We start from the raw sequence: 20,000 nt of genomic DNA on the forward strand, positions 1-20,000 counted from the left end.
ATTTGCATGTTCTCCCTGTGTTGGCGTAGATTTCCTCCGGGTGCTTCGGTTTCCCCCAACAAGTCCAAAGACATGTGGTATAAGTGAATTGGGTAAGCCAAATTGTCCTTAGTGTATGTGTGTGAATGAGTGTGTATGGATGTTTCCCAGTGATGGGTTGCAGCTTGAAGGGTATCCGACGCTTAAAACATATGATAAGTTAGCGGTTCATTCGGCTGTGGCGACCCTAGATTAATAAAGGGACTAAGTCAAAAAGAAAATGAATGAATATTTTTTTACTTTTTTAAATACTTTCCAAATTATGTTTAACAGAACAGGTTTTTCACAGTAATTCCTATAATAGTTTTTTATTTCAGCTTTTTGTAACTCAGCCTTAACTAGAAGCAACAGACCATAACTTGCAGAGGAGGAAAAGTTTCAATGTTTTATATTAGAGGAAGTGGGGACCTTTGAATAAGTTTTTTTTTTTTTTTTTTTTTACAGAAACAGATGGCATTTAAATGTTCGCTAATAAAATTTTGGGTTGTTTTAATCCAATGCTGGGTCAAATATAGACAAATCCAACCATGGGATAAAAACTGTATAGTAAATTTAATTGAAAAAAATTAACCAGGTTTTCCAGTGATGGGTTGCAGCTGGAAGAGCATCCGCTGGGTAAAAACATATGTTGGATAAGTCGGCGGTTCATTCCGCTGTGGCGACCCATGATTGAAAAAATGGACTAAGCCGAAGGAAAATGAATGAATGAATAGAATAAAATCATTTTTTATTTTTTTAAAAACTATTTTAAGGTCGGTATTATTAGCCCCCTAAAACAATATATTTTTTTCGATATTCTACAGAACAAACCATCGTTATACAATAACTTGTCTAGTTACCCTAACCTACCTAATAAATCTAATATTAATCTGTATAGTATCTTGAAAAATATCTAGTAAAATATTATGTACTGTCATTATGGCAAAAAAAATCAGTTATTAGAAATTGGTTATTAAAAGTATTATGTTAAGAAATGTGTTGAAAAAATATTCTTTCCATTACACAGAAATTAGAGAAAAAAATTATAGGGGGCGAATAATTTAGGAGGGCTAATAATTATTCAACTTCAACTGTATGTGATTGTCATTACTCAAGATAGTCACAATCTTTCAGAAATCTTTCTATTATAATGATATAATTTGCTGCTAAAGAAATATTTCTTATTATCATATTTGTTGAAAACAGTTGTGCTGCTCCATATTTTTGTGGACACCATAATATGGTGTTTTATATGCATACATAGAGATAAATTATTAGCCCTTCAGCAGTGAAATCTTTATTCTTTTATTATTCCTTAAATATTTTTAAATATATGACTAATTTATTTAGTCTTTGCCATAATGAGAGTACATGATGGTTTTTCCTTCCTTATTAAAAGTTACTAGTATTTGGGTAACTATGTTATTTTGTTAACTTGGCAAGTTGGGATAATTAGGCAAGCTGTTAAATAATTATAAAATAGTTTTTTACAAATAAATACATTAAATAAAACCTTCCCCCCAAAAAAAAAAAAATATTTTATGAAATACTGTGAAATTGACTTTGGTCTGTCAAACATAAATTGTGAAATATTTTAATATATTAATTTTATCTTCAACTTTATGGACACGATGGCTCAGTCGCCTCACAGGAAGAAGGTTGCTGGTTTGAGTACCGCCTGGTTCAGTTGGCATTTCTGTGCGGAGTTTGCATGTTCTCCCAGTGTTGGCGTGGGTTTCCTCCAGGGTGCTCCAGTTTCCCCCACAGTCCAAAGACATGCGGTACAGGTGAATTGAATAAACTAAATTGGCTGAGGTGTATGAGTGTGTGTGTAAACGAGTATGTATGTATGTTTCCCAGTACTGGGTTGCAGCTGGAAGGTGATTTGCTGTGTAAAACATATGCCGGAATAGTTGGTGGTTCATTCCACTGTGGCGGCTCAGAAATAGAGACTAAGCCGAAGAAAAATTAATGAATGAATGTATGTGGGTTTTTTATTATTAAGGGAAAACTAAATATAGCTTTTTAAAAAAAAAAATCTGATCACAGTAAAGCAACAAATCATAATTTTAGAATATTTCTAAATAAGCATTACCATACATTACATTAAAAGATTAACATACAAAACAATTAACAATTTTACTAATTCATTATTTTTAACTTTACATAAAATGTCACAATATTAAAATATGTATACTTTTTTTGTAAAGATGTTTGCCATGACTCACAGTTTGGGACATGAGTACATGTGCGTCATGCCATTGTCTTCTAAGAATATCCACAACTCTATTAGCCAGCAGGCTTCAATGTACATCAAGTAATGAGTTAGCTATATAGAAGAGGAGCAGAAAAAGTAAGAGCGGTTGTACATTTAAAAAAAATAAAATAAATAAATAAAATAATTATATATATATATATATATATATATATATATATATATATATATATATATATATATATATATATATATATATATATTAGTAGTTGTATAATAGTATATCTAATAATATTTTATCAAAAATATTTTTGTAAACAAAGATATACACAAAGGTGTTTATAATATTATAACATTTTATTTAAATTAATCCATGTAATCATACAGTTGAGAATCATAAAGTCAGAATTATTAGCCCTCCCTGTTTATTTTTTTTTTTTTACCCAATTTGCATTTAATGGAGAGATTTTTTCAACATATTTCTAAACATAATAGTTTTAATAACTCATTGTCATGATGACAGTAAATAATTTTCGACTAGATATTTTTCAAGACACTTCATTACAGCTTAAAGTGACATTTAAAGGCTTAACTAGGCAGGTTAGTGTAATTAGGCAAGTTATTGTATAATGATGGTTTGTTCTGTAGACTATCGGAAAAAAACAGCTTAAAGGGGCTAATAATTTTGACCTTAAAATGGATTTGAAAAAAATTAAAAGTTGCTTTTATTCTAGCCAAAATAAAACAAATCAGGGGGGTTAATAATTCTGACTTCAACTGTATCCTCACCCAGAGATGGAAATATTCAAAGAAAAACAACAATTAATTAGTTCAATTGAATTAATGTGTGTGCTGCTGATCATACTGAGAAGTATTTAGTAAGCAGCAAACAGTGTAATATTTTGACAAAATGAAATTAATAGAAAATTGATATATGTTTTGGCCATCTTTTGTACTCTAAAAATCCTGGTCTGAGCAATTAGTACATTTCAAAACATGACAATATTGATCACTTTAACACCAATGATCAGCAAAGCATGATTGTTTCATTCAGTTTAGTGGCATTTAGGTTTTTTTAGCCTTCAAAATCAGTATTGTAACATCTGAATTCTTTTTCAGAGTGCAATTTTACAGTCATTCTGACGCTGTGCTGTGACCTCTCTGTGTAAGTATATGTATAGTAAAATGCAGGTCATTATACCCTACCAGTCACTGTTGTTGCCACCTACATGCTAATTCCATGACCCACGATCACAATAAATGATTGTGAAGTCCCAAAATATAAAAACAGACAACTAAATGATTATTTACTAACCTTTTTGATGCTGCTACCATCTTCTCTAGGTGCAAACACCCAGTAAACGGGTCTGGCCATGTGTCAGGTTGCGTTAGGCATGTGATAACCTTACTGCACTTATTTATTTCAGAATTGCACAAACCGCTTGTTAACGTTAGTTGCCTTTTTAGAGCATTATGATTAACCCTTTACCGACACTTTTGTGACAATGGGATTAAATGTGTGAATACAGTTTTCTTTGAATGACAAAGCTGAATTTTCAGCGAATGTCGTCATCGCCATTAGTGCGCGCGCAGCCCGGTATTTCTTCTATTGTGTTTATCGCACAATCTACAAAAGATGCGCCGTTCGCGCATGCGCTTTGAATCTTTTTTTTTTACAACAGTGAGTTAGTCCACGAGGTGGCAACACTGGTCCCTGACTCCCGGCCGTTACTTCACAGATGGCAGAGAAACGGAGACAGAACAAGAACAACAAAAGCGCCAGAGACTTCAGCAACAATAGACGCCCGCGTTGAGGAGAGCTTTTGTAGCAGATTCACGATATTCTAGGTTAAACGAGAACAAAGACATCTTTGCCATACATAACTTTTGAAGACAAATATTGCAGACAGTGATCAAGGATAACTCTTACTTGTGCGCATGTGTTGAGCGAAAGTGGTCTCGTACGCTGAAATTGACTACTGGACTTTGAAAGGATGTGCGTTCGACGGTAAAACCCCAAGTAAGATTTCACCTCATTATCCTTAAGAAATCTTTTTAAAAGGCTAGATTTGTCCTTAGAATATGTTTTTGATCAACAATCTTTGAAGAACAGTTTTTGGTGATGTGAATCTTTTATAACATTATTATTTCAGTTCAGTTTAAACCCTTAAATATTTGCAGGAGGATGTCGATTGTTGTATCGTAATTTGGTTGGAACTTTTGTGTAATTCTGGTTGTTTTAGTGTAGTTTTGCTCTCTTTGTCGCTACTATTCAGATAATAAATTAACGGTCCAGACTGTCCTGTTCAGGCCATTGTATTGTGAGCGTGCAAGGTGCCCCAGCATCCTTTGTCACAGTGTATGAGCAGTGTTTGAACCGTTGATTCTTCTCTGACAATGAAAGAAATTAAAAAGTAAAACACAATACAATAGCTAATTTAAGTAATATTCATAGTGTTGATCATTCAACAGTTAGTTTCAAAATTGTGTATTTGCAACAAGTTTTTGTTATTGTATTGTAGCCAGTTACTGGTAAGCCCATAATCTGATTGAATGTAATGGCGAAACAGCCTACAGACCATATTGTTGAAAATTGTGTTATTGGTGTAATGAATATATTGGTGTATAAAAAGGGTTGCTACATTTGTAGCTGTATAAAATAGTGGCATAATGTTTTCCTTTAAAAAAAAGTATATGTTGTTAAATAAAAATACAAAACAATTATTTGTCCAGCTGTTCATTGTCTGTTATCTCTCTCTTTCTCTTTCATTCAGGAGTACATTGTGTCGCTAATTAGTCCTGTGCATAAGCACCGTGAGCGGTTGACTCTGTGGCTGCAGCGGCGACTGCATGCCCTACGTGCAGCAATTGAGTACGAAAGCTGCGCCGTGGTGCAGGTGAGGGACCATGCACTGGAGCTTCAGGGAGGTCATGCACAGGTAACAGCTGCATGCGCTATGCTGCAGCGCCTGAAGATGGAGCACCGCGGCTGCCGCGACCCCCAGCCCTCACCCGCAGCCGCCGGTCACGAGTCTCCAGAAGAAGAGGAGGAGGAAGAGGATGAAGAAGCTGGCGAAGAAGGAAGTAGTTCAGAGAGCGAAGGAGAGGTGCGGCCGCGCAGTGGAAGTTCTGGAGGTGTCAGTTCAGCGGGGTCAGGAGACTGTCCAGTAGGAAGGAGACGGGACCTGCTCATAGCAGCCAAACCTCACCGGCAGCTGTGCCGCTCGTCCTGTTTGGACCGTCCCAGCTTCAGCCAGAGCAGCACCTTACAAGAGTTACGAGCAGATGACACCTGCACCGACCCGTCCCAGAAAGCCCTTGCTCCTCCCTCCTCCGCATCCCCAATGTCCTTACGTCAAACCAGCGATCGAGATTATCAAACCAAAATGGACTTTGCTTTGAAGCTGGGCTACTCTGGAGAACAGGTGGAGTCTGTGCTGAGTAAACTGGGGGCCAATGCGCTAATCAATGATGTATTGGCTGAGCTGGTGCGGTTAGGAAATAAAGGAGATCCAGAGAGTCAGACAGCAGCGGGTAGTGCCAGTTTTGCACCACGGACAGTGGGAGCCAAAGAAGCCGTAAGCCCAGAGGCATCGCTGGAGGAAGACTCATCAGACACGTATGACAACCTCCGACCAATCGTGATTGACGGATCCAATGTTGCCATGAGGTAAATGCCTATAAGAATCACACACTTTCCTCATATATTATTAAAAAAACATACACTTTCTGTGATTGCCGACAAGGCCTACACATGCATGCTCAAATCCTCTGCTCTGTGTTTAGCCCAATAATCCAGTTTAACTTCATGAACTGCTGGCAAACCATTTCACTCCTTAATATGGCATATTTACAGATAAAATGTTTGATAAAAGTAATTGTGTCAGAAAAAGTCAAAAAGTCTTTTTTTGAAAAGCAGAACAAGCTATAATGAAATGCATTTATTATGTAGTATGTAAATGTAAATCATTATCAAGACATTTAAAACCTGTTCTGTTTAAAAAGCGCACACAAGGACCAAGAATGCTCTTCTTGAAAATAAATGGATTATTTTTTTAGATATTATAATAACTTGAATGACAAATAAATAAAAGTTTGCTTAAGCACACATTTAAATGACAAATACAATTAATGGTCTAACAGATACTAATCTAATACTAAGTCGCTAAAAATAGTCTATTGGTAAGTACCAAACATATTGTGCACTCCTGGTCCTAATTTCATGTTTACTTTGTCTACTCAAAAATGAATTCGCTCTCATGGTGTTAAAGAAAACATCAATTTGTTTTGGAACACAAAATATATTTTGATGAATGTTTGTAGCCATTGAACTAAATTCCATTTCATCAGAATATATATATATATATATATATATATATATATATATATATATATATATATATTGTGTATATATATATATATATATACACAAACGAGTAACAGTGCGATATGGCTGTATATCTGAGACATTCCTCGACCTGAAAAAGCCAAAGCAGTGCAATCACTACCAGATTATCGTTGTGTTTGCGATAAGGAAAAACGCTGAACACATGCGGGCATTTCTTCTTTCTTTTTACTGAACTAGTCTGCAGTAACAAAAACAGCATTAGAAACAACCAGATGGCCAACTAAAAAGTAACTCGGTTGTACAAAGAGTGGCCAACACAAAGTACATAAATTTCTTATATGTGAGTCCCATCTCACACTCGATACAGTACTATTACTATGGTATAAATACAGCACTACAACATACAAAAAGTGAGAGATTGACTTGTTTAATAATGATGTGATCAGCTGTTGTTAGAATTTACACAGTTTTTCTCCTTTAAGAGCTTATAATGCGTTCTCTGTTACCATTTTGTGGATGGACAACATCAACCATCTTTGCTCTGCTCCGCTTTTAATTGATAAAGATTTAAAATAGGCACTATCCTAATAAATAAACTGCACAGTTACGATCTAAACAACTTCATTCTCACCTAAAAAAAAGCCTCAAGAGTACATTATGTTGTCCAACAGTTGCAATATTTCCATACTTTAGTGAGTTTATTGATCTGCTGTCACTCTATGTGGGTGGAGTAATACAGAAGTTTGAGGAGGCTGTACGAGTTCTAATATGTGTGTGTGGTATGTAAAGGTTTGGAACGAGAGTTAGTAAATGGCAGAATTATTGCCTAGACTATCCCTTTAAGGCTCGGATAACATGTGGATGAGAGAATTGGTCACAACCTGGGGAACTGTGAACTAGAGAGTCATTAAATTCTCACTATTGTTGTTTACTTCTGAAATTTATGCTGTTACAGGAAGTCATTTAGTGGAATAAACGTGATGTTCCTGTTTTGAAATGCTCTCAGTATTGAGAAATGTCCAATCAGTAAGAGATTTGAGAGTTTGTCAGTGTGTGTGTGTAATTTGATGTTGGTAATATTATTTTGTAGCCATGGAAACAAAGAGGTGTTCTCATGCCTGGGCATTCAGCTGGCTGTTGATTGGTTTCTGGAGAAGGGCCACAAAGACATCACAGTTTTCGTCCCAGCATGGAGGAAAGAACAGTCAAGACCTGATGCACCAATCAAAGGTACCACAAAAGTGGATATTAATATACAAAATAATATAAGTACTTGCAGAAAATGAGGGTGATGCATGAGGTAAAGCTTCCTGTATGTGAAAATGTACAACTGTGGGTTTGCAAAATACCAAAAGCCAGAGACTGCCAGTACCAATTTAAATGCCTCTGCTTCATTTTCTTCCAACTGTTTGAATAAAAAATGTAAATAAATGAGATTCACGGGTTTGATATAAAGCAAGCCTGATGAGCATGTTCTCAGGCTTGATTTGAGAAGTATCTACAGAACATTTTGAACATTAAAACAGACAAAACTGAGCCATTTCGCAGTTTCACGAACAGTCCCACAGATTTAAGTATTTGTTAAATGATAAAACTCGGTGCATGTTTTGTTACATGATTCCTCTTTTGGTTAAACATATTTTATTGAATTGTCTTGCTTTAATGTTTGTAGAAGGCTTTTTTACAACATGAGCTCAATTAAAAAATTGCTTAGTCAAATTTATCCCTGAATTTATCTTATATTAATGTAAAATGTCTAATTTAATACAACTTGTGTTTGTTTGTCTGTTTGAATTGTATTATTATTTTTTATTTATTGTTTATATATTCGTTTTTTTGTCGTGAAAACTGACATAAATCTGACATGGCACTCCTGGAGGGCCGCAGCTCTGCACAGTTTAGCTTTAACCCTAATTAAACGAGCGGGGTCTGGCTGCAGACTTGGTGCAGATGCAATCTGAGCTGCATCCAGTGCTTTTAATGTGCTCACCTAACCTAACCCCACAACTAACCATACACCTCACAGCGACGTCACTAGCTCCATTAAGTGCATTGTGTCTGACATCACTGCTTGCATCATAAAGGCTGCATCCAGATACTATTGAATTAAACACACATTATCAAACTAATTGAGGCCTTTAGACTTGTTTGAAACCTACAGTTCAGTGTGTTGAAGCTGGGTTGGAACTAAACTGTGCAGAACTGCTGCCCTCCAGGAACTGGATTTGACACATGTGCACTAAGTAAAAGATTCGAAAGATGACCTAGAAATATTCTTAAGGGATACTTCACCCAAATTTGAAATTTTGTCATCATTTACTCTCACCATTCACTAGTTCCAAATCTGAGTTTCTTTCTTCTGTTGAACACAAAGGAAGATATTTTAAAGCAAGCTGAAGACCATTGAGTTCTATAATATATGTTTTTCTACTGTGGATGTCGGCGAGTACAGGCTTTCACCTTTCTTCAAAATGTCTTTCTCTGTGTTCAACAGAATAATGAAAATCCTAAATGTGTGAAAGCACTCAAGGGTGAGTAAATTAGTGAATAGTAAATATAATTTTTTGGTTGAACTGTGCCTTTAATCGATAATTTCATGCCTTTATTTAAAGTAGGGTTGTCACAATACTGGAATTCAATACTAATTGGTACTGAAATTTTAAAAACGCTAACATTTGAGCGCTGTTGAGTGCGTTCTTAATATATTATGAGGTCGCATAGATTAAATTTCGTGGCGCATATGCGACCAAAACAGTCACAATTTTGAGCCCTGGACTGTGATTGGCCGTGAAGGTCATCAGTTCACCGAAGTCATTGCTGTTTAATGAGTTTAATCACAGATACAGGGACAATGAAGCATTTCAAAGTCATGTTGATCAGCTGGTTTGTTTCTAAGTTGACATATGATCGATCCGCTGATAAATCATTGCTTTAAAATTCTCCAGTGTCCCTGTATTGGTGGTTACACTCAGGGTGCTTTCACACTTTTTTCATTTGCCTGGACCGTACCCAAGTTCGATCCCCCCGCCCGCCACCTTCTAGGTTGGTTTGTGTTCACACTTTTGGTTTTGAACATACAGAGGGCGACTTGATGCAAAAATATTATAAATGTTCAGAACGTTTGTTTAGAGCAATGTCTGCAGAAGCTGTTTTTGGTGGACAAGCAAAAATTATCACTGTACTTGCCATGGCTCAGTCCCGCTTTTCACCAAGGTACAATACTTCCACTATTTGGTACGATTGCCTTCATATCAGAAGTGGTCTAGACCCCAGACCACCTCTTTCAGGTGGACTAGGGTTTGGTTTGTGGGTGCGCACTGAGGTCAGAAGACCCGTTTACACTAGCTAAACATACCATACTCTGACGTCAATGAACCCGGGTGTGGACGAAAAGTGCTAGTGTGAAAGCACCCTCGATAAACAGTGTTGAGTGTGGTGAGCTGATGACCTTCACGGCCAATCACAGTCATTTCTGTATAGCATGTGAATACTATGGCAAATCAGTGCTGTAAATGTGTTAAACACCGCACAAATGTGAGTGGAAAATAGATGTTTTTAAAATTTCAGTACCGATTGGTAACGAATTCCAGTATTGTGACAACTCTAGTATAAAAAAGTATTACAAAAGTATGTTTTCAAGTGACATTTAAAATTCTATAACATTCCTGATTCAGACACTTTTTCGAGTGTTGTCAGATGAAGTGATCCTTTGCAGTATAAACCCTTTTTTTGCCTGAATGAGTGTCTCCAAGAGCTGCCATGTGTGCAGTGAGCTCGTCCATCTGTGCTGTGATGTTTACACAAGTTTGCGTATGTCTGTGCGTGAGGTCACAGGAAGTGATGATGTGTGATGTCACCTTCATCCTCAGATCAAGAGATCCTCCGAAAATTAGAGAAGGAAAAGATCCTCGTCTTCACACCGTCCCGCAGAGTTCAAGGCCGGCGAGTGGTTTGCTATGATGACCGTTTTATCGTCAAGCTAGCCTGTGACTCGGACGGGATCATTGTGTCTAATGACAACTACAGAGACCTGCAGAACGAGAAACCGGAGTGGAAGAAGTTTATTGAGGAGCGACTCCTCATGTACAGCTTCGTCAACGACAAGTATGTTCGCACACAGTTACCGTGGTGACAGGGTTTTCTCTCGCTCGCTCATTTGTGTCTTCTGCTTTCCACCCTCGCACCCTTATGGCGTTCCTCTATCTCTCTGGCTCTCTGTTTTTCTTGCACTTTTTATTGGACTGTCTCTTGTTTCAGCTCAAAAGTCTCTCTTGTGTTGTTTTGTGACTTATTTAAGTTTCATTTCAGTGTTGTGGATTAGACCAGTTGCAATTACATATTTAACCCACACATTACTACTCAATTTAAGTCATTTCAGTATAGAAATGCCCTTTTGTCACTCTTTCTGATGCATTAGTGCAGTACAATGCTATTTGTTGTGCACATGCACTAACTATGGAGGTTCAGACCATACACATGCAAAACTATTAATGCTTTAACATAAATTGTGAATAGAGAGCGTTACATTTTCACTTTTTTAACATGGTCGCTGATAATGCTATTCAAAAAGAATATTTATAAGATCTCATATTTAAAAAAAATACAGTATTGATCCATTTAACAGTTTTTATATTTAAATAGTTATTCATAACAAACAGTTGTTCTCATTTTTATCTGTTGGGTTGTTTTGTAGGTTTATGCCTCCTGACGATCCTTTGGGCAGACATGGACCCAGTCTGGAAAACTTTCTCCGCAAACGTCCAGTGGTTCCAGAACACAAGAAGCAGCCGTGTCCTTATGGTCAGTACAGCAAAAGTAGGGAATTATTTTATGTCTTTATTTCAGAACATCACAGAATATTACAAATATTTATATATGCTGTATTAACAATGCAATATGAAATTGTGAATATATGAAGAGATGCAAAAACCTGTGAATACTGTTTGATTTTTGTTAATTAGCATTTTTTTGTGTGTAGGCTCAATAATTTTACGTTTATAGAGACTAATAAGTTGTTTTCATTGCCTTTAAAATGAAATAACTAAGAATAAACATAGGAGCCTGAGGAAAAATACTAATTTTAGGAGACAATTTCAGATGGCATGCAGAGGTTTTTCATCTGAACTCTTCATATATCAAATATAAAATCGTACCATAAATTTTTCATGCACTGTTAAGCTATGTGTTTTTTATGTATATTATAATATTTAAAGAATTATATCTACTGCCTTAAAAAAAAAAAAAAAAAGAAGTAACATTTTCTCAACTACCAATATTGATTTTATCACAGGTAAGAAGTGCACGTATGGCCATAAGTGCAAGTACTACCACCCAGAAAGAGCCAACCAACCACAACGGGCTGTTGCAGATGAGCTTAGAGCTTTTGCTAAACTCTCTGCTGTAAAAACCATGAGTGAGGGGGCACTTGCAAAATGTGGAACCTCTGGGGCTGCTAACAAGGGAGAAAGTGGCTCAGAGGCAAAGCGAGTGGCACCCAAGCGCCAGTCTGACCCCAGTATCCGGTCGGTTGCATGTGAGCAGGAAGAGAGACTCTGTCCAATGCGGAAGGCAGAGGCCAGTTCTGTACCGTCTTTAGTGTCCGCTCTTAGCGTCCCCACTATGCCACTAACAAAGAGTCATGCAGCTGGCGCTTTGAACACACGATCGGCTAGCAGCCCTGTTCCAGGGTCTCTGCACTTTACCCACAGCTCGCTGGAGCACGCGGGCAGTGTCCAGTATCCCCCAATCCTAGTCACCAATAGCCAGGGTGCATCTGTGGCATATGGTGAGCCGTTTCCCAAGTACGACTCAGTAGTGAGTGACCATGGCTACTACTCCATGCTCAGTGACTTCTCCACCATTAGCCTCCAAGACAGTTTCTGCAGTCTCGAGCAGCCAGAGCCTGTAGGAGTGGGTGGAGGATATTCTGGCAGAGCTCCCAGCATGTGCCCAGAACCCGGCCGAAGCCATTCATCTGACTCTTTTTCGTCCTACAGTGGAGAATTGTACCTCAACTCATTGGAGGGCAGTCTGGACGACAGCATGAAATCTGCGCCAACGCAACCTTCGGCACAAACACGCCTTCAAGCCTTTGCTCACGGTTTCCACCATGAGGCCTTGACACGTGTGCAGAGCTATGGTACGGATGAGCCCAAACCGGGACCTCGGAAGCAAACCTCCGCCCACCTCGCACCTCACACCCAACACCCGGTTGTTGGTGCTCGATCCAGCTGCCCAGGAGACTACCCTCCTCTCCCCCAGAACGTGTTGCCTTCTGTCAGCCCCTCACAGCCGGGCCGATCCTTAGGCATGACCCGCATGGACAGCATCTCTGATTCTCGGCTCTACGAGAGCAACCCTCTGCGCCAACGCCGACCGCCGCTTTGCCGAGAGCAGCATGCCAGCTGGGACCCTTTGCCATGTGGCAATGAACCCTACAGTTATGGAGGCTATGGATTAACCGGAGCCCTCATGCCTTGCTGTGAGAGGGTGATGGTCCGCAGCATGCCCGAGAAGATGGAGCAGATCTGGAGGTCCCCGTGGGATAGTGTGCCGCCTCCACCCCCTGCCACTCGTGGGCCAGCAGGGGATCACCAAGAGCGGCACCCTATTCCAGAACACCAATATCAAACCTACCGAAACCTCTGTAACATCTTCCCGGCATATGTGGTCCATTCGGTCATGGAGAAGAACCCTCACATGACCGATCCCCAGCAGCTGGCTGCCGTCATCGTCACTGAACTGCGCTCTTGCCACTAAGCACATCACAGAAGGCTGCTATCAGTTATATATTCATATATATATCCTAGTGAATGAGAGATTGAACGCCTGGAGCATTTCTGTTTTTGTCTAGCTTTAAAGATCATCCACCAGAAGTAATTATGACTGGATTGGATGCGTTGGTTAGGAAGTTGGCTAGCTTGATAGCATTGATGCTGCGTTGGTTATTAGTATTCAGTTAAGCCATATGGAAACATGGATCTTGTACCTGAAAAGTTTAGCATAGAAAAGTAAGAAAAAAAAACTAAAAAAACAAATAGTCTTCAAAGTCCTAATTCCTCCACTAGTCAGCTCCTGAGATGGGCCATATTGATCTAGATGCTTGGGTGGCCAGAATATTTCTCGTTCATATAGCCGACTCAGAAGTGTGTCCACACTGAGAGCGCAACTTCGCCTGCCAGTTCGATGGCAGATCTTCAGAATGTGTTATTTTGTGGGTAATGATAACATTTATCCTTTGAAAAAGAGTCACGTGACAGATCTCTTTGGTAAAACCGATCAGAAATGATCCTGCACAATATGAATAGTATTGTGTATGTATATGTGTATTCACTTGCATTCGCGTGTAAATACGACGTGAAGCTGTGGTGTATTTTTTATTTTTTTCAGTGTGCGTGATGATGAAGTGTGATTTTTGGAAACAGGAATGATCGATCGCTTGCGTACCTCAAAGCATGACTTCTAAGGCCTTACACTGGAGTGACCTCATCACACATTAATGTGAATAACGCTCGGCAGTTGTGGAGGTCGCATTTGTTTTATACGAGCGAGCGCTGGGATGGAGAGGTTTAGATTTTTTGGAAATGACTGGGGTGAAACTGCAAACCTGCCCTGCGTCGTTTTTGTCTCGGCTGTGCACAGATGTGTATTTATGAAGCCATTTTTAAAAGATTGAGCCAAAAAGATAATCAGTGTATGTTTTTCTGATCAGAAAGTACAAGGTATATCTAGTTGGAGAAGTTATCCATATGTATTTCCTAAATGTCGTTGTTGTATTGTAGATTTTAAGAGAGATGTTTGAGCATTTGGTAAGCATGGGCTTCAGTAAATCTCTCCCAGACAGCATGTTAGCACTATGCTTGACAGAGAGCGTCACTCGCGTTCAGCTCGTCAGTCAACTATTTTTCCAGTATTCACAAACTGGGGAGGTGGATGTGTCTCTTTGGCAAAATGCTCCTGTGCAGCATCTATTTCCTGATTGATGCCGAGAGACCAATGCCCCATTTCATCTGCTCCACCCTGTAAATGAACATATTTTCAGGAGAGTGTGAATGTTATCAGTCCAGAGATGCTCTGGGTGTTTTCGAAAAGACTTAAATTGCTCCTTCGTTTTTTTTCATGAGCACAGGTGTGGCCCCGTGGGGCCCCGTTAATGCTCGTGGGAAGGTGTGACACACTGCCTACCTGTCTTTTCCTGTGCGACACACACATGGAACACCAGGCTGTTGTTGGGTTGTTTCTGACATTTGGCTGACAGTTCGCTTGCTGCCTCTCTTCCGCCCCCGATTCTGCTTCAACTTGGACACAAAGCCCAACCTCCCAGCTCTCGAAAATGAAAACAGACTCACTTTTCTGAAGGCTATTAAAGATTTTTCCTTGATAGGTTTTTCTAAATCATATTTTTAGATATATTTATTTTTTGTTAGCATGTTTTAGGCCAGAAACATATTTATTGAGGCACATGCCAGACTCCGGTGTTATTTATTTTTATTTTAAAGTAGGAACTCCATTGCTAAAGCTGTGAAATCAAATGAAGAAGATAATAAAAAAAAATCTATTTCACACGTTTAAAGTAATTGTGCACATCAGAGTTTGCTTATAAAAACCAAACTACATTGTTGTTATTATTTTCAGTGGAACAATAGAGATTTTTAGCTGAACTTTGGTGATTTTTACAATGCAAGTGAAGAGCTACTTGCACTTATAGAGGCAAAACAAAAGTAAGACTGTAAGTAAAAAGCTGTAGATCAATGGTCTCAAACTCAATTCCTGGAGGGCCACAGCTCTGCACCATTAGCTCCCACCACCTCCATGTAGAGATGCAACATTATAGACTTTTTTTGTACGATAATAGTCTGACGAATAATCACGGTTTAGCAGTTATCATGATTGTTATGCATACAGATCACATGAATACTCTTCATATTTTAAAGTGTTATTTATTGCTGCTTAGTAACAACAATCAAAACAAACATTACTCCATTTCTCTAAAACTAAAAATAAGTGAAAATAGTTTTCGGCATTTAAACACGAGCAATAATTTTATACTGAAAATAAACGACAGAACAATGGATAAATTTGAAAGCGCCAGCGAGTCGCGCCCCTCATGTGCCCTGTTTGCATGTGTACGTTGCTCCCAATATGTGCATATAAGCCACATGCCTCATTTGGAAATAACAAACTTGCATGTGCAAAAGATACAATATGTGAACGGGCTTTGGTTAATAGCCTCAGCCAACGTTAATCCAGTGTGTATGTATATTACTCTCTGTGTACAAGCACGGAACTTTAAACTAGGGCACCATTGGCATAAATTTACTCAGTTGCAGCAGTTTTGTTCCATGCAGAAACAGTGTTGAGAAACCTTTATAATTAACTAACAATGACAAATTAAATTATGGTTAAAAGTTAAATTGGTTAATCCTTGCATCCCTACCTCCAACTCACACCTGCTTAATAGTCTCTAGTAGACTTGAACACCTTGATTAGTTGGATCAGCTGTGTTTGATTAGGGTTGGAACTGCAGCTCTCCAGGAATCAAGTTTGAGACTTATGCTGTAGATTATAAGTAAGAAAGAACATTGTTGTCTTGTACAGACCATCCTTTTCACTTTATAATATTGTTATAGAGCTACCAGTATTGATTTAGTTTTTCTTTGTATATATCTCTTTCCTCAATGGGATTATAACCAACGTTTCAGCTAAAGATCCTCATTAATGTTCATCTGAAGGAAAAAAGTCCTGAATGAGTAAATTGACAGCAGGTTTTTGTGTGAACGACCTCTATAAGAGACTTCAGTAACGAATACGGCACTGGCAAAACTTTATGTACTATGAGATGACTTTTAATATATAAATGTGTATTTGTGAGGTGAAATTCAGCTAGAATTAAGATCAGTTTGAAAGTTAATTAAAATGAAATGCTGCAGTTTCGATAGGAAGAAATTTGGATATTTAGTAGGACGCATGAATTTCCCGCTAGACTTTTATGCCTGTAATTTGGTGAACTTTTCACTATGACTATGTTTCAGGCCTAAACATGTCTTTTTTGACCTAGGTATTTTTACAATTGGGTCTTGCCCTTTTTGTCCCTCTGAACCTTGGAGCAAAAAAAAAAAAAGTAAAGAAAAATCTAGAAAAAAATGTTTCTTCTTCAGTCTCGAAGCTTCTTTTAGATTGTAAATGAATAGACTGCTATCTGCTGCTTACGCTCTGAGGTTCAGACCCCCGTGCCATTGAGCAGCAAGCTACCACACATCAAATGTCCAGAAACGACCTTTTGCTTGTTGATACAAATTGTATCTATTTCTTGATTGTAAAAAAAATATATATTTCTGAGCTGTACAGTATCACTTATATGAGTATATATATCTATATATATATTTAAAAGAAGCTTAGTTTTGTTTAAAAAAAAAAAAAAAAAGGATAAAGAAATATAATGCCATAATGTCAGTGATACCGTGTGTCACTCGAGTAGCCCATAGAGATGGCTTATTTCCTGCCGGGCAGACCACTACAGACAGGGATCTCTCTCTATCTCTTTCATTTCTTTCTCCATCATCTCACTCCTCTCTCACTTCTCCATTCCTCAAATGTGTGGTTCGATGATGATCTGAAAAGTGCTAGTTTACCTCAGTGGAGCTGAACTTCTGTTTGACTGAAAGATTTTTAGGCTTGTCATCTCTTTCTCTCTCTGTTAAAGGTTTAGATTCAAGAGAGACACATTCTGACACATCAGTGTGCTCCTAATATATTTTTTCCTCTGTAAATATTGAAGATTAATGTCGAAACTCTTGTATTTGCACAGTATTAGTGCAGTTCACACACACACACACACACACACACACATAGTACATAAAGACACTCTCTACCAGCTTATCCGAACTGGATTTTTCTCTCTTACACACACACACACACACACACACACACACACAGATATTAGACTTCATAGGTTGCCTTGTCAACCAGTCAGCTGATCACATGCTATCATTAGTACCAATATAACTAATGTAAAATGTCGTGTTCGCACTAGTGTGAATTTATGGTAAATTCACCACCGTTTCACCTGTAACATAGTTTTACATGACATGGAGGTGCCATTCCAGATTAGAGATGAAACTTTAATTGGATGGAATTTGCACAGATTTTGTTTTTGTTTTTTAGCAAATAGATGAGTTTGAGCAATGAAAGTTGACGTCACACACACACACACACACACACACACACGTGAAATGTGAGCTTTATCGGAGTCTCTTACTGAAAGATGTCCACACAAACACATGCGCACCTCGTAACTTGCCTTATAATTGAAATGACTTTTGGTTTGTGAGAGCGGAGCACATTCTGACTGTACAGCGTTGAGCTTTTCTATTCTCCCGAGCGGAAGCTCTAACTGAGAAGATCTTTCAGCTCTTAATCTCAATTGGCATCTGAATGGACAACCTTATTTAACTGCTTGAACCGTTTTTCTGATTACGTTTTGGCTAGAGTGTCCCAAGAAAGCTTACTGGACAAATTGAGATGAGAAAATAACTAGCAAACGGGCATTTTAGACTGTCGGAAGAGAGGTTTTCTTCTGGCTGCGGAGCTGATGTAATCTGTACATGTATGTTTTATCGATATCGAATACACCAGCTATAACTCGCTCACACAAACACACTCTCACCAACAGACTGATTCTCAGGAACTAACAGATGTATTCTTGTTATTATTTCAGCTCCTTTATGGAAGATATTATCCTCGATGTTCGCTCTTATAAAATTGCGGCGATTTGTGAAGTAGTGTGGATGATCTTGAAAACGTGTTCTTAAATTCGAGTTTTGCCGTTCATTTAACATACCCCCTCCCCCCCTCTTTGTATTGTGGGTTTTTGGCGCCTTCGCAGGTCGACCGAGTGGTCTTGACACTTTTGAGTCTCGTGCTGTGATGATGATGATTGCATACAATAGTATGTTTTGATCTCTACTGAATGAAACGTGTTGCTTTTGAACTTGTTTTCAATATGACAAAAACACGAACCAAAAAAACAAAACAAAAGGAAAGTGACATAAGGTGGATAAACTTTATAACGCTTTGGGTCTGTGGACTCAAACAAAATGTAAGTCTCAATGACAAAAGGTGTTTGTTCCTCTCAATAAAGCCAGACTCTATTTGGTTTACCGTTATCATGACTGTGGTTCCTATTGGTTGCTTGTTTAACTGTAGATAGTGAAATGGAATGAATACAGAGGAAGTATGATAGTAATATTGCTAAATACTGAAGTTTATTTAGTTAGAACTGAGGCCCCAAAGAGTATTTTTTTGTATTTCATTGCTTTAGATAGAAAATATCAAACCAAGTGGCATCTGTTAACAGAAAAAATGAAACTTTTCTGAGCCACTTTTTTATTATTTATGATCAGTTTGTGTATTTATGAATTTTCCCCAATTCCTTGATAAAATAAAATTGTTCCACAACCATTGTCTTAAGGGTTTTTATTCTTTAAATGTATATATTTATATTTATTTATGGTTTACTTTTTATCAAGTATTCTTTTTCTGCCATATTTCTCATTGATGAATGCCACTTGTTTTGAGATTTTATATATTATAAATATAAAAAAACTGTTCAAATGTTGGAGATTGAGAACATACAATTCTGGACGCTGTTTCTGAAAAGATGCCTCACCAAGGCTACATTTATTATACATTTACTGGTTTATTATTACTATTATTGTATTTTTAATGATTGCGATATAATTCTATACTAATTATTAGTCTCAGACAGAATCTGCTGACATTTTTTTGCTATTTCTGATGAGAATTTTGTAAAGAAAAATCTGGATTTATGCGGAATGATTTTAATAGTATCACAACTGAAAACTATTTGAAATAAAAAAAATTATGAATTTAGAATTTTTATTTAATGTTAACAATGCAAATTCAATTTGATCCACTTATTTGTTAAACAAAGCAAGTCTCATATATCTCTACTAAAAGACAACATATTACATATATAAACAAATCATATGAACATTTTAATATAATATCACAATAATATTAGTGAAATTAATTTAAAAAAAGAATAAATATAAATTGACACAAGTAAATACCTAGACTCAATGATGGCCTAGAAATCTGCTGATTCTTTTGCGCGCGCAGACTCTGTGTGGGCCTACTAATTATATAAAAAGTAAATATTGCTTATCGTATTTATTATTTTTTCTGTAAACAATTGTATTTTTCTTTTCATTGCTGAAAAGAAATTTCAAAAGAACATTTGAATTAGAAATATTTTCTCCATCAAGCCTCATCTATCACTTTTAATTGTCAGTGCATCCTTGCTGACAAAGAATTATTTTCTTTTACAAGACCCCAAACATTTGAACAGTATTAAGTGTCCAAATACATTTTGGGGCCACTGTGTGTAGCTAACTACAC

General features: G+C 37.6%; 1 protein-coding gene and 2 long non-coding RNA genes across 7 annotated transcripts in view; 2 read left to right on the plus strand and 1 right to left on the minus strand.

Annotated features, from left to right (window-relative positions):
* Window positions 1–3,841, minus strand: part of LOC141385801 (uncharacterized) — an 11,264-nt gene extending 7,423 nt beyond the window's left edge. For both annotated transcript variants that reach the window (XR_015491156.1, XR_015491158.1), the window contains exon 1: window positions 3,549–3,841. This is a non-coding gene — a long non-coding RNA (uncharacterized LOC141385801). The remainder of the gene's footprint in view (window positions 1–3,548) is intronic.
* The window catches only part of zc3h12b (zinc finger CCCH-type containing 12B), a 24,116-nt gene extending 8,462 nt beyond the window's left edge, over window positions 1–15,654 (plus strand). The window contains exons 1-6 of one of the 4 annotated variants that reach the window (XM_087253445.1): window positions 3,971–4,253; window positions 5,008–5,903; window positions 7,672–7,811; window positions 10,451–10,685; window positions 11,275–11,396; window positions 11,872–15,654. In XM_087253445.1, coding sequence (XP_087109571.1) covers window positions 5,191–5,903; window positions 7,672–7,811; window positions 10,451–10,685; window positions 11,275–11,396; window positions 11,872–13,340 — 2,679 coding nt within the window. In that variant the 5' untranslated portion in view covers window positions 3,971–4,253; window positions 5,008–5,190 and the 3' untranslated portion in view covers window positions 13,341–15,654. Of the gene's footprint in view, window positions 1–3,970; window positions 4,254–5,007; window positions 5,904–7,671; window positions 7,812–10,450; window positions 10,686–11,274; window positions 11,397–11,871 lie in introns of those variants that run through there. The other 3 variants (XM_087253446.1, XM_087253443.1, XM_087253444.1) reach the window with 3 other exon arrangements.
* Window positions 1–20,000, plus strand: part of LOC147843941 (uncharacterized) — a 560,137-nt gene that overhangs the window by 37,864 nt on the left and 502,273 nt on the right. The window lies entirely within an intron of this gene.

Source organism: Danio rerio, chromosome 5, assembly GCF_052040795.2.
Source record: "Danio rerio strain M-AB ecotype USA chromosome 5, GRCz13ab, whole genome shotgun sequence".
Classification (NCBI taxonomy): Eukaryota; Metazoa; Chordata; class Actinopteri; order Cypriniformes; family Danionidae; genus Danio; species Danio rerio.